This window comes from Amblyomma mixtum, chromosome 7 (assembly GCF_055824585.1).
Source record: "Amblyomma mixtum isolate Tamu chromosome 7, ASM5582458v1, whole genome shotgun sequence".
NCBI classification, from domain to species: Eukaryota; Metazoa; Arthropoda; class Arachnida; order Ixodida; family Ixodidae; genus Amblyomma; species Amblyomma mixtum.
This window is the reverse complement of record NC_143018.1, coordinates 57,789,344-57,804,412: the sequence shown is the minus strand read 5'-3', so window position 1 is coordinate 57,804,412 and position 15,069 is coordinate 57,789,344. Positions and strand designations below refer to the sequence as shown.

Sequence of the window (15,069 nt, the reverse complement as noted above, 5' to 3'; positions counted from 1 at the left end):
CGAGGACGACGACGCCGTATTCCGTGCAGAAAGCTTTTTTGGTGTGTGTACGGGTGTGCAGATACGTCAGTGTAAGAGAAGACAGGCATTTCGATGCCCTGACTCCTCATGAGATCGACGATTGGTGATGTGATGATGATGATAGATTTTTTATGGCGGAAGGGCATCTGCGGCAAAAGAGCGCCACGGCACAAGGTGTTTTCTTGTGCTCAAGGTGGAGTCAAATAATCATTTTCCAAGCAGCCGCCGCGGTGGCTCAGTTGTTACGGCGCTCGGCTGCTGACCCGAAAGACGCGGGTTCGATCCCGGCCGCGGCGGTCGAATTTCGATGGAGGCGAAATTCTAGAGACCCGTGTACTGTGCGATGTCAGTTCACGTTAAAGAACCCCAGGGGGTTGAAGTTTCCGGAGCCCTTCACTATGGCGTCTCTCATAGCCTGAGTCGCTTTGGGACGTTAAACCCCGTAAACCCCGAGCACCAGACCAGGGGAAAGCTTGTACCCATTGTACCACCGGTGGGTACCCGCTGCGGCACTGGGGATCGAACGCCGCACCTATCACACGCGAGGAGGATGCCGAAACGACTAGGCCACCACTGCGGTAGACTGGTGATGTCTACATCAAACCCAGCCTGTACAGGCAACTCTGGTCTTGTCCTGTTTGCTTCGTCTGGTCGTCCTTGCTGCTTGAGGAGCTCCATGGCCAACGCTTATGGACAGGCCCTCGTTACAGGTCGATGTCCGGCGCCTCGATGTGGCTGCAGTCCACATGCGAGCGTCTATGGATTGCAGCGTTTGGCAATAACTCGCACCATAACCGCCGCCGTTCGTGTTCTCAACGCGCGAGGAAATCCCGCTGCATCGCTCGCGCGCGCGGGTTTTCTCGGCTGTTCGACCACGCTGGAATGAGGACGCGAGCGGCGGTCATCAAACCAGCGGCGACGAAACGTCCTTCGGATAAGGCGAGCCCCCGAAGCAGGAGCTCGAAGGCTCTTCTCGCACGAGGTGCCGCGGATCGTGTATATACGAGCCAACGTCGACGACCGGGCTTACCTTAACTTCTCGTAAGTTCATGCACTCTTCCCAGGAGTAGTACTTCTTCTTCATCCTGCGCCAGTGTGGGAGGGAGAAGGGGGGGAGAGAAAATGCAGGCTTCGTTACTACCGTATTCTCCTCAGTACAAGCACCTCGCGGCTCCAAATATCTACAGTCTTCCGCTAACGCAGTCGAAAAAAAAAAGAAGCTGAAAAGAAAAATTGCTGGCGGTTTACCACTCCTAACCACCAAACATTGTGCGAAAACAGGCTTTTGCAGGTGGACACGAAAGCCACGTACCTTAAAGCGCGATTGAAAGCGCTTTCCCTTTCCTTTCATGACTTGCGCACAGATGGAAGTTGATGAAGACGACGACGTGCAATGCACAGTGCGCGAGAGTGTGCTGCAGTTTAACAAGAGTATCCGCCATGCACACTAGACAATCCACCGCCATGGGTATGTGCCATTAAGCCTGAGGACATCATCATCATCATCAACAACAAGAACAGTGACCGGCTGTGGCGGTATCACAGTGCTTTCGTGCACTGGCCAGCGAAGCTGACCTGTTCGTGTCGCGGCGGGTTCTAAACCTAATCGAGGCAATATTAATTTTATTTCTCCAAATTGGCCAAGGTAACCCTGATTCGAAGTCTCGTTTATTTCTCGCCATTTCCCGCATCACGTGACTGACTTCACAGGCTTCACCACACGCCGGCATTTTCCAGGTTAGAAGATCAATAGTGATTTCGCACTAAAACATTCACCTAAAGTGACACGAGTCGGAACATCTTCTGTACATCTGTAAGGGGAATGTGGAAGAGAGATTGTGTTCGCAGGTTTAGCTGCAATCCTTAATGCGACCCATCAGTCATAAGACGGGTGACAAGAGATCATGTGACGTTCCTTTCTTTGTAATGACGTCACTTAATGTGAATAACGATCTGACACTGCAAATAAAATGAAACCGAAGAGAAAGAGAGTGCCCAAAGTACAGTCAATTCCTGTTCCATTCAAAGTTACGATATCATGAGCCAGCAGGTGGCGGCGACGGTGTTCGGTTATGACACCGTATATGACCGCGATATTGTTTTTCCCAGAAGAATGCTCCTCACGATGGCATCGCTCTAATATGTGAGAAAGAGGCGAGAAGGAGCTTACATCTGCATTAATGCGGTATTTACTTTTCCTCCTCGCCATCAAGATTTCCCAGCGTCCGCCCATACGCGGCGCATGGTGTATCCTTACTCCTCCAACGCCATTATAGTCCCAGCCGCCGTACTCGCGTACGCGCGTTCGGCGTGAATATTCATCAGCGCCGACTTCCGGACTTCTTGCCGTTCTCCCACCGTCATTAAAAGAGCGACGATCCCTCGCATGCGAAGCAGCACAATTTGTCCATCCGCGGGCAGCAGCTTCATTATGCCGCCACCTCGCAGCAATGACGACCGGCCGTCGCAAGAGGCTGTATGTACTACACAGTACACTGACCGCGGTGACCGCCTGGGCGGAAGGGGGGGGGGGGGGGGGCGAAGAATCAGCGGAATGGCGCGCCGGACGAAATCAATCAACAGCCCAAGCAGGCAGGCATATGCGGGAGGCGTTGACCGCCTTTCGCGCCGCCGCAAGTTGGGTAACGTCCGCAGTTGGACAAGCAGCGGAGCTTGATATACATGCGGTTGCGAAGACGAAAACGCTTTACCCCCTCGAGAGGTTAGGCTCGCGAGAGCCCCCGTCGGAATTTATGTTGAGTTGCGTCGTCGTACAGCCGGACAACAACAAGAAACAAGAAGCAGAAGGACAACGAGGGACCGCGTGAGCAAGTGGCTTGTTTCTGCGCGGAAACTAGCACGCAGCATGGCGCTGTATACACGTACTGTACATGTCCGCGAAGTTATGCATGCATTGACCAGTGAAAGCCGCATACGTATCGTCGGCGATTCTATTTCCTGATGCATCTTATCGTTGCATATTAAGTGCCTACGTATACATCTGTCCCTATCATCTGCGGCAAGGCTGCATACGACTCTTTTAAGCGGACTGCAAGCGGCCTGTCCTCGTTCACACGGAGATAACGAACCTCTGGACGACGACATATCGACGTCGAGTCCGGGAAAAGACTATGACCATGAAGCGTGGTCAGAACCGGCCGATTAAGCTTAAGAGGGCCGTTTGTAAGCTGCCGGATATCTTTGAATTCCTTCCTTGTAAGGAACAGTGTACAACTTGAAAATGCAAGGGTGTGTATAATCTCCTTCGCTCATAGCCTCCCGTGCCGACAAGCGGGGGGGGGGGGGGGGGGGGGGGGGGTCTGCATCCGGCATCCGCTTTCCAATGACAATCACCTGACCGTCGCGCGAGCTGTGACGGTTGTTTTCAAATCTCATCGTTAAAAGGACGTCCGTTGTTTTTACAAATTAAGCGAGTCGGGTACGGGTCCTTGAAGACACGCGTGAATTCGAGCTTGGGCTGCTTATATTGATATACTGCCCTTTCCGCCACGTTCTAGATCAGTTATACACGAAAGGCAGGGCGGACACTTTCCCGCAGAGCTATTAAGACGACGTCCAGAAGGAGAGCCAACGAAAAAGAGAGAGAAAAAAGAAAAAGAGAGCTATATACGGGGTGACGCATCGCTAATGGAACCTGCTGCACTGTGTGGTATGGATCTCGCTCTTTCATCGCTTTTTCCTTCAACGCATCGCAACGGGCGGCTCGGCATTGCACGGAGCGTCCGCGGCGCTCGAGACAATATATGCGCGACCGCGATCAATCACGATAACAATGGTAATGAGGCAATGCGCGCGCGTGTATGTGCCGGGTGGCGGCTTGCCAGCTTAGGAGTGGGCGAGACCCGATAAGGTTAGTAGATGCCTCGAGGAGGAAGAAGACCTTTTGCGCGTGACAGTCGCACCCGTCGCCTGGTACCTTCATTTTTATTTTATTGCGAAAGTGTGCCTGTTGGCATAAAGTACCTGCCCGGAATGATGGCTGAGCTCCTGGAATGCTCTACCGAGTGAAAAGAAAAGAAAAGTATAGAATGAAATGGAGACTATAGATGAAGAGCTGCAGTGATGTGGCTACAGTAGTCGCCCCCACATAGTGATGCGCCTTGTTTCCTTCAGTGGAAGCAGGTTCTGAAGCGGGCAGGGTTGGCGAGAAGTATATAGTGCCGGCGGTTATCTCCAGTGAAACGACTCGGTTGCAGTTACAGACGCCTAGCTACAAGCTTGCTTCTATTCCGCACCGTGTTCCTGATGCTGATGCCATAAGTCTGTTGCTACGCCTGCTGAAATTTATGCGATTCGGAGAGGTGGTCATAAACTCGTCTCGACTTGGTGGTAAGCTGTTCACGGCCTGTAGCGGCGCCGAGGCTTCATGGAAACAGCAGGATTAGTATGCCGGGCGCTGAAGTGATTAAATCAGTCCATTCGGCGCAGCGCGCTGAAAAGTGTCTTATATAGAAGATACAATTTTCTGGAGGCGAGACTGTCTGGAATTTTTTTTTTCAGCGCTCCGTTCTCCATGAAAAACTCGTTGAGTGTATAGTGAGGATTATAGAAAGCTGCATGTATGTGCTGGGAGCAACGACTAAAAAAAAAGTAACGGCTATCTTTCATTAATGTTTAAAATTGCGGCCGCTTCTTATCTTCAGAGAAGGGCAAAGCATCTGAGACCTTTACAACGATAGAGTCTCGTCACAGACGAACATTCTCCTCGCACTTGTCTTCTGTTTTGTTTGTGTGTGTTTGCATGTCGCGTTGATGAGGGTGGCGAGATATCGCGCCTGACTGTGTTAGGTAAAATCGTCCACATGTAACTCCTCGGCAAGAACCACAGGGACAATCATGGGGACTTTTTAATTTGCACTAAAGGACGTCTGATGTAATGTCATTGTTTCTTTGCGTTGCCTGCCTCGGCATTTCCCGTTGTTGTCGTTGTTGTTGTTAACCTCAGTAAGCGCGGCACATACCTACGCGAGGGTATTGGCCAGGGCTTGGTGGTCAATGCCAAGGGAAATGTTGTTGTTGGCCTCTCTCGATGATCCGGAGTTTCTCTTTCTCTTCTCATTTGTTGACGCGGTTTTGGCAAGAAAAACAAGTGTACCGCTTTGTTACTTAAGCATTCCGATGGATCTCAAGTCATGGTCGTTAGGTTCTCTTTCTAAGGAATCCCCGGTGCGGACGTCTGTCAATTCTTAATGTCTCCGACTCCCTATTTCTGCGATTTTTTTTTTGCTTGCTTACAATTTTTTTTTGCACTGACGGTGGCCTGTGCTTGTTACAAACCCAACATTTCTAGACAAAAGCATTTTTTCAACAGGTAAGAGTTCATGAACGCAATATTTTCATATATTGTAAGATTTCACCATAGGAATCAGTATATCCGCAGATTTCCCATCGGCAGGCTTGAATTTTTTTTTTGCTATTCACATTATTGCTATAGTCTAAAACGTTTCCCATTGGTTTTCTATGGCAGTCCTAACTGCTCGATGTCAGCGTTGGAAAAATTTTTAAAGAAAGATTTTACTACGTATCTGAAGAATGGATCATTACCTTCAATAATTCCGTAGCAGTTGCTTACAATGATCCAATATTCCAAATTTTTGTCCCAGAATGCTGGACATGAAAAGAAATGGAGACCTCAGCCCAAGCGGCTCACTTTTTTCGTAGCATAGAAGGCATACAAAACATACGCGGAACAAAAATAGAGACTCTTAGTGCTGATTATAAATTGAGGAATTATTTGGGAAAATGAAAGGAAAAATGAAAGCTTTATGCGCAGGCCTAACACCACCTGCTATATGAAAACAGCGCGAATAGGACCCAAAACCCCCAGACATAGCACACGACGTGCGCTGACTAGTAACACTTGTCACGCTAACTAGCAGAACGAAGCTGCAGGGCTTGTCCTATGATCTTGCGGCTCGTTCGTCTATTTCACGGGATGTTTGCTTGTAGTAATGGATCTTTACCAACTCGCCCCCCATTTCTTTATTGCTGCTTTATTGCTTCAAAAGTCATTTTCGGAAAAAAAGAAAAGCCCGGGTTGTTCGAATAAATCATAACCTGCGATCATGAAGCCTCTTCTACGCATTCTGCCTATGAATCCTAAGCAACTCACTCGTCCTCTCATGCTACCCGTGTCGCTCGTCGCACGTTTCGCCCTCAGCATACGTGGTTTGCTTGAAACCTACCGGCAACCGCTTCACTTTCGCCCGGCACTTCTAAACCTACACACATGTGGCGTAAGTACCGAGTCATCCCTCTTAAATGACACGAAATAAACAAGCATTCCACACGTCGTCCTGCCTGCATCCGGAAAGCGGGCGCCCCGCGGCGCGGATTTGGAAAGCCGTATACGTGAAACGTAACACACACCGTCCGTCCACGCAAACCGCGGCAACTTCTTGACGCTCGCGAGCGTTCGTGACGTCACCGAGCGGCGCGTCCGTGGTGTTGGAGGAAGCATGGCACCGACGTTGAAAGAGGAGAGCGGAATGTGCCATACAGGGAGGAGGGGGGGGGGGGGGGGAGAGTGTTACATAGCAAGGCGGAGTACGGTGAGAGAGGTGCCCTGTGAGAGACGTTGACGACATCGTCACGTGCCAAGGACGGTTCCGCGGTCGCCAGCCGTCGCCACCCGTTCCATGCTGCCGTGCTTGCAGCTCGCGACGGGTGCAACCACGCACGCACATAAGGACCGTTTCGGGCTCAGTGCCACGGGATTCCGGTTCCTGCAGGAATCCGCCGCGAGCGGTGGCAGCTCGATGGCACTGTGTGCATAATCTGCTCTCAGCGGGATTAGCTCCTGAACCTCCTCGTAAAGCGGTTGGGGGGGGGGGGGGGGGGGGGCGAGTTTGGTCGATTGCGAAGACGGTTGGGTTAGCTCGTAACTAGTGGGAATGGATATATAATTTATAGCGCTATTTTGCAGGGACAGTAAAGAGGACAGAAACAGCACCACTCTATACGCTGATGTACAAACCTTTACTGAAAGATACTACACTCTTATAGCAGTGTTTCCGCGCGCGTCAGCACGCACTGAGAGTAGCTGACGTTCTACCTCTTAAAGAACAAAACACATTGGGCGAGTTGGTGGTTGAAGTTCATAGCACGAAACAGAACGAGGACGACTCAAAAAAGGTAAGACAGTGTAAGCGATGGCTGTCAATCGAAGGCTTAGTCAAACAGATGAAGAGTACATGCCTTCAACACGAGGACGTCATACCCGCTCACTACGCTCTTTTACACTACTCTTCCTATCTCTTTACAGAGTTCTGGGTTGCACCCACAGAGGATGTATGCCGCGGCCAAGAAAACTACATGTGCAGGATACAGCGGCATGAAAAATTTAAAGGGTCGAGGTTTGGTTTTACAGAAATATCTATCTGGGGACATTATCGTCCGTAAACTAAACCGCCTGAGCAGCCATCATCGTCGTCATAATCATCGGCCTAACTACAACCACTGCAGGACAAATGCCTCTTCCACTTCCCTCCATTTAACCCTGTCCCGTGCCAACTGCGGCCACCTTATCCCCCTTAAACTTCCGAATCTCATCCGCCCCCTCGACTTTATGCCGCCTCCTCCTACGCTTGCCTTCTCTTGGAATCCACTCCGTTACCCTTAAGGACCAGCGGTTAACTTGCCTTCGCATCACACGCCCTGCCCATGCCTATTTCTTCTTCTCGACTTCGACTAGGATGTCATAACTCGCGTTTGTTCCCTCACCTATTTTTTCCCCTCTCTAAAAGAATAGGAAGTGACAGGAGAAGCCGCTGTGGTATGTCATGTCAAAAGCTCCCGCTTACACCCGGTAGCCAACGAGGATGCTGTGCAGGTGGGCAGCGCAGTATGTGCTGCCGAGTGGCCCAGTGTTAACGTGACACACCAAGTGGTCCCAATCCATGTCGACACTGGTGTGGACACTCTGATAGGGTGTGAAAAGGAAAGGGGAGAGATGATGTTGTAAAGCTCTCGCTATCACTTCATTCCAGAGGAGGGCGAAAGTTTCGGTAGTTTAACTTTTCTTGTGTGCTTCCTACCGTCTTATGAATGGCCCCAGTGTAATGGTTCGCCAACGGAGGTCCGCGCCTCAACGACTCATGCAAATTACCTGTATGAGAGCCAAAGTGCCAAACGTAACCAGTACAAATTAAAAAAAAAAACAAACACTGTACAGTACGGGGTGTCCAAGATGGACAGGTATCTATACTCCTGCACTTGAAACCTTTGCTACCTTCTATACGAGACGGCGTGTACACAGGCAAAGCGCAAAACACACTACCGAATAACGCGACACTATGTTAAACAGCCTCATGAACACCCTCAACGGTGAGTATGAAGGCTATATTCGGACACCAAACATTCGTACTCAGTTTGCCGCAAGGCCCCTATAGGGCCTTCCTACTGTCTTTACTCTAGCGCTTCTTGCACCAACGAGAATTGGACTGCTTCTTCTGCTCACTGTCAATGACTTCTTTTGATATGTCGCAAAATCTTGCTACATATCAGAATGAACCATTACCTTCAATATTTCCATAGCAGTGCCTCAGAATTTTCCAATTTTCAAAATTTTTGTCCGAGAATGCTGGACATGGAGTATCTCTCCCTCTATCTCTCTCAGCCACAAGGAAGGAACACACCTGCTGTATCACACACGAGCAGCAGAAGACGGCAACAAAGCATGAACGACTGGCTCAAAGTATGTGACGGGACAGATCGGAGGCGGTTTTTGGAGCTCATTCGCAAAATAAGCTAAAACATATGGTCCCAGCTTCTGCGCTTCTCTAATCGATTCCCTGACAAGTTCATTTCCTTTCGAGTCGTGAACATGTCTATATCCACGACGACAAACACAAAGCTTACACGCCCAACGTAGTTTAATTTAAACGATAAGGCCTTCTGTGAGGCAGTCTTGTAAGCAAGGCAAACTGCAGTCACCCGCTGTACTGGGTGTCACGAATGCATCGATACCAGCCCTGCGTCTGCGGTGCGCGCTAGCTTCAGAGTTCAGACCAGGCGGAAATGGTAGCGACGCTTAAATAAACTAGAAACAAATAGCCTGGCTTTCCACTTTTTCCCCGACTACTGCCACGAACGAAGCGCCGTTTTTCTGCGCGTGATTTTGCGAGCCGAAAGGCAAATGTCGCATTTGAATTTAGTGCACAATCTTGTACCCAGAGCACGTATAATGCTAACGATGTGCTTTTTAACAGGATGTAAAACTTCGTAGCGTATCATCGTGTTTTACCTTTTGCTGCTGGCGTGAATCACTCCTTTGCACTTTTCTGTTCTTTCTCAGAGCACAGATTATCCTAAGCCGACGCGCAAGGCCACTGAGGTCTAATGTGGAGACCCGTGTGACCCGCTTGACCCTGGTGTAGCGCTCGAGCAACGTTGGGGTTCAGGAGGTAGCTGTGGTGAAATAAAAAGGCGCGGTAACTGACTCACGGCGAATGCCTGAACTACACCGCGAGGAAGATATCTGCGGGGAAACGGCTGAAGGGAGAGAGAGAGCCGCCGTAATGGTCGGCTCCGGATTAATTTCAAGCACTTGTGTATCTCTAACGTCCACCGAGTGGTACAGCACATGGGTCTTTTCACATATCGCCCGCATTGATGTTGCATTGCAACGACCGGACTTCTCCTACTGTAGAGCGTATAAAGTGAATATCAAACGATAGCAATTCCCATGCCTCGAAGGCCCGGTGCCTATGTAGTTCTACTATAGAGCACGAGATAGCGGTTTTGAAACGGTGGAGTCGGAATAAAAGAACAGTCGGCTAATAAAATTTGAGCGCACCCACGAAGGTCCGTTCATGCGCCACAATCATCTTCGTCCGTAAGCATGCACATAATAGACCAACAATAAGTTCTCGTTTCAAGAACCCGAGGGGGTCGAAACTCTTACGGAAGGCCCTATTGCCTAACAGCCACTTTTGCGGCTTTAGTATATAAATGTCTATCATAACGACAACAATAGCCTTTTTAAGAAACCCTTAAAGCTTTCGGAGCTCTACAATGCTCAGAGGAAAAGCGCGTCGGGCAACTTTGGTGGGCGGACGAAAATACCTCTCACGTGTTCCAGTTTAAAGGGAATGGGAATCGATACCAGCATAACGTGAATATGCGCGGGCAAGCCTTTTCATCACGCCGAAAAAAACTGACGTCCGTAGAATACGAGGACCACAGAAGTTCTCTTTTGCGGCTCAGTGAGCATCGGCAACGAATTCACTTTTACAAAACGCTCTAGCGGGCCGTATTAAGCGGAACAAAGGAGGACAAAATCTGACAGGAGCTGCGGGGTTCAACATCGCTGCCCGTACATCCATGTCGTTACTCCGGAGAACAAAGCATTGTCTCCGAAAGTCGGGCACTCGTATGCCCGGTGAGATGCCGCCTCTTTGCTCGGCAAGCACACCGCACGTACTCTCCGAACGTCACCGTGCTGCTATTTTTCGCCACCGTCGTGAGTGCCGCTTTCTGGCCGCGCCTTTCTAACCCGGACATCTTCGTAACGGAAGCAGAGGACCGCGAAGCTTCCTTATTGGAGCTTTCGTTTGCCTACGCACAGTCGTTTTCTACGTCGCTCATGCGTTGCAAAGGGCATGCAGGCCATCGCGGGAGGGTAAGCTTTAATTTGGGGGAGAGGGAAGAGGTTGTACTTCACATTTAGAGAACGAAAGTTGGGATTAATAGAAGAATGAAAAGGAAGAATGAAGTTTTGGAGTGATGACGTCATGTACACGGTCAGTCAAAAGTTCCCAGGCCACAGGGTCTGCTTTTGAGCAGTATAGTCAGGCAGTTACGACATCTACAAAGCTCAGAATATCTGTATGGGTACAAGAAGTATTGTTCTAACAACTGACTACCCTGATAGCGTCATCGGTATCCTAAGTTGGTTGGTTTGGTTTATGGGGTTTAACGTCCCAAAGCGACTAAGGCTATGAGAGACGCCGTAGTGGAGGGCTCCGGAAATTTCGACCACCTGGGGTTCTTTAACGTGCACTGACATCGTACAGTATACGGGCCGCTAGAATTTCTCCCCCAAAGAAATTCAACCGCCGCGACCGGGATCGAACCCGCGTCTTTCGGGTCAGCAGCCGAGCACCATAACCACTGAGCCACCGCGGCGGCCGTCAGGACATACTGAAGAACAGTAGACCCTGTGGCCTGGGAACTTTTGACCAACCCTGTACGTCCAGGTGATAGCGGGAAAGTACGGAGCCTGAGCTATAGGACACAGGCGCCGACTCAGTGCGAACGACATGCGGACACCCCTCACCGTTTGATGGCCACCTTCTCGCCGGTGTCGAGCCGCTGGCCGAGCACCACGGATCCGTAGGTGCCGTCGCCCAGCGGGCCGAGCGTCATGTACCGGTTCATGGCCGCTACATCCCGGCTGCGGCTGCTGTACGACTTCATGCACAACGCGGGGTAGTCTGGGCGGCCACTGCTGCTCTTTGCTGCAGCTGCTGCCAGCGTCGGCGACGAGGAACGCAGCCGCCAGTGTTGACGGGTACGCGTTGCCATGGTTACGCGATCGGTGGGCGCGCGCCTGCTCGCGGTCACGCGGTCAGGGGTGCCACAGGCGGATGTGGTCGGCTGCGTCGTGGCACTGCGAAGACGGTGCTGACCTGGCGTCCCGTCGGGTCGGATGCGCGGCACGTGTGCACGGGATTCCGAGTTTTCTTCCCTTTTTTTATTTCGTTGGCCTCTATGTTTAGTGAGTAGAAACAGAATTGTGAACGCATTTCGCTAACAAAGAGGCGGATTGTCTATGGTGGAGCACGCGGGGCTCTATGAAGTTGTAAAAAAATAAATAAAGGACTAAAAAGATACATTAGCAGGAATTGTTGTTGGGCGAGGTGTTCTGGGATTGAAGACAGAATAATGCTACGTAGACAATGACAGGCAGAAACACACAGACTAGCGATACTAGTCTCGCAAAGTTGGCCTGGGTTTTATGACTAGCATTGACCCTTAAATATGTGTGTGTGCGTGCGTGCGTGTGTATGTGTGTGTGTGTGTGTGGTTTGGTTTGGTTTGGTTTATGGGGTTTAACGTCCCAAAGCAACTAAGGCTATGAGAGACACCGTAGGGCTCCGGAAATTTCGACCACCTGGGATTCTTTAACGCGTGTGTGTGTGTGTGTGTGTGTGTGTGTGTTATAGCACGTAAGCAGCTAAGACTACGATGAGCCAAACACAGAGTTGAGAAAATGAATCTTGGGATTACGGACTATAAGTTTTTAAAGAGGCACAGTTTGTTTGTAATAGTTACTTATCTTTAATTACCTAACTCGTGGTAAGTCTATACTATTGCATTGTCTACTAAGAGTAAATAGGGGCGGAAAGGGATGTGGTTCTTGTAAAATACCGCGAAATGCTTTTTCCTTAGTTTCTCGAGCTTTATGTACAAAGATTAAGTAAGGTTGACTATGTATACTTCGCCATATAGTTCACAAAGAGGATTTCCTTGTTTCACCAGTATGAAGCTATGTGTAAAGTGCGTATGTCCGATACGAAGCTGGCATAAGATAATTGCAAGAAAGCGTTGTTGTTGTTGAAACGACTTCCATGTGCCGAGAGTCGGCTGTTTATGAGGTGAAGTTTATGGTTGATTTAATTTTCTCAAGCTTTCTTAATACGTAATCGACAAAGGAAATGGTCGTGCGCTTTAAAAAGTAAAGCAAAAAACCTGAAGGCTGATTCGTGATAGTAAGAATGCCTAATTATATGTGACAAGTCCTATGAAGGACAATTCGGCCCCACGGCGTCTTGATGAAGGCGACGGCAGTCCACAGGCTTGTGCCACATTTGCAACGCGTGTCTTTAGCATCCGCATAATAACTGATATCGCACCACTCACTAGACAGGCGCTGCACTTCCTAAAACGTTGCATGCGTTGCCTTCGAGCAGCTTGTTCGCTGCTAGCTACTATCGGCTTTTAGATTGATTCCGAGCTGCAGAACCAACGAAGAATTGTCAAGCACCCACCAGATTTTTTATATCGGTGCTGCAGTACGCATTTAATTTAAAATTATTATGAGCTGCTTATATATATATATATATATATATATATATATATATATATATATATATATTGTAAGAGGGCAAGGTGTTTCAGAAGATAGCGACCACGGCAGAGTCAGCGCGACGTCCAGGAAGCTCAGAAAGGCGGTTCAGCCACAACAGGTCTCGCGCATTGGGCAGCACCGTCTTTGTCCTCTTCAGCGGTTGCCTGCACTGGGCCCGCGCGGGCATGCCACATTACAATAAATATAACCGCGGTCGAGAGGGCCACAAGCGCAAGGGCGCACAGGCTAGTTCTTTAATAGAAGCTTAGCCAACACAACCTTGGTCAGGCCCTTCACTGAGGCTTTGTAGAGCAACAAACAAATGTTTTCTAGCTCGTCGCATCATTACTTTAGTGAGCGGAACCGACTCACATATATCCAGTTCTCCTTGCGGTTTTTCCCGCGAGGCTTTGCCAAGTAAAGCCGCACTGCTTACGTGCACAAACAGTAATTCATAGCGATAGGCTGGCTACTTACTGGAGCGAACGCGAACGTGGACGACCTGTGTCTTTATTAAGCTGCTGCATAATCGGTTATCGAGCAGTCGTCGAGGTGAATTAAACGGCAAACATTTGGCCGATCCTTATTCATGACACCATTCATCGTGTGCCGCCTATAAATTGTCGATGGGACATGATTAACGGTGTCCCACCCGAAACGAGGTTTTCGATCGCTGTAGACTATTCTTGGGATCGCAGTAAACAACTTTAACGCTGTAGCGTTACAGCTTCCGTTCTTTACAAAATCCGGCGTCGTCGGTGTCGTCGTCGGCGTTGTGAGCGAAAAATCAGGTGGCCCACCTGCCACCTAGGTCCCATGGCCTTGCGCCGTCACTGCAATCTGCGAACCGTGGCAGGTGGACACCTGACCACCGGATTGTCAGCAAGCTGCCCACCGTGGCAGGTTTATTGGATGTATATCGTAGCCAATGGCAGGCAGTGGTCAGGCCCGGTCGCTGTTGTTGACAGGGAACTGCTATGCACCTCACCATAGCAGCCAATGACAGCCAGTGGTGAAGACCGGTCACCTGCTGTTGACAGGGCACTGCTATACACCTCACCATAGCAGCCAATGGCAGCTATGGTGAAGATCGGTCACCTGCTGTTGACAGGGCACTGCTATGCACCTCACCATAGCAGCCAATGACAGCCAGTGGGGAAGACCGGTCACCTGCTGTTGACAGGGCACTGCTATACACCTCACCATAGCAGCCAATGGCAGCCACTGGTGAAGATCGGTCACCTGCTGTTGACAGGGCACTGCTATGCACCTCACCATAGCAGCCAATGACAGCCAGTGGTGAAGACCGGTCACCTGCTGTTGACAGGGCACTGCTATACACCTCACCATAGCAGCCAATGGCAGCCACTGGTGAAGATCGGTCACCTGCTGTTGACAGGGCACTGCTATGCACCTCACCATAGCAGCCAATGACAGCCAGTGGTGAAGACCGGTCACCTGCTGTTGACAGGGCACTGCTATACACCTCACCATAGCAGCCAATGGCAGCCACTGGTGAAGATCGGTCACCTGCTGTTGACAGGGCACTGCTATGCACCTCACCATAGCAGCCAATGACAGCCAGTGGGGAAGACCGGTCAACTGCTGTTGACAGGGCACTGCTATGCACCTCACCATAGCAGCCAATGACAGCCAGTGGTGAAGGCCGGTCAACTGCTGTTGACAGGGCACTGCTATGCACCTCACCATAGAAGCCAATGACAGCCAGTGGTGAAGACCGGTCACCTGCTGTTGACAGGGCACTGCTATACACCTCACCATAGCAGCCAATGGCAGCCACTGGTGAAGATCGGTCACCTGCTGTTGACAGGGCACTGCTATGCACCTCACCATAGCAGCCAATGACAGCCAGTGGTGAAGACCGGTCACCTGCTGTTGACAGGGCACTGCTATACACCTCACCATAGCAGCCAATGGCAGCCACTGGTGAAGAT

At 50.2% G+C, this 15,069-nt stretch overlaps 1 protein-coding gene across 2 annotated transcripts in view; it reads right to left on the bottom strand.

The window, feature by feature from the left end:
• The window catches only part of LOC149336163 (serine/threonine-protein kinase ICK), a 47,333-nt gene extending 35,684 nt beyond the window's left edge, over positions 1-11,649 (bottom strand). For both annotated transcript variants that reach the window (XM_089552662.1, XM_089552660.1), the window contains exons 1-2: positions 11,321-11,649; positions 1,052-1,106 (exon numbers count right to left, since the gene is read on the bottom strand). In XM_089552662.1, the coding sequence (XP_089408788.1) occupies positions 1,052-1,106; positions 11,321-11,568 (303 nt within the window). In that variant the 5' untranslated portion in view covers positions 11,569-11,649. The remainder of the gene's footprint in view (positions 1-1,051; positions 1,107-11,320) is intronic.
• Positions 11,650-15,069: the final 3,420 nt, after the last annotated feature.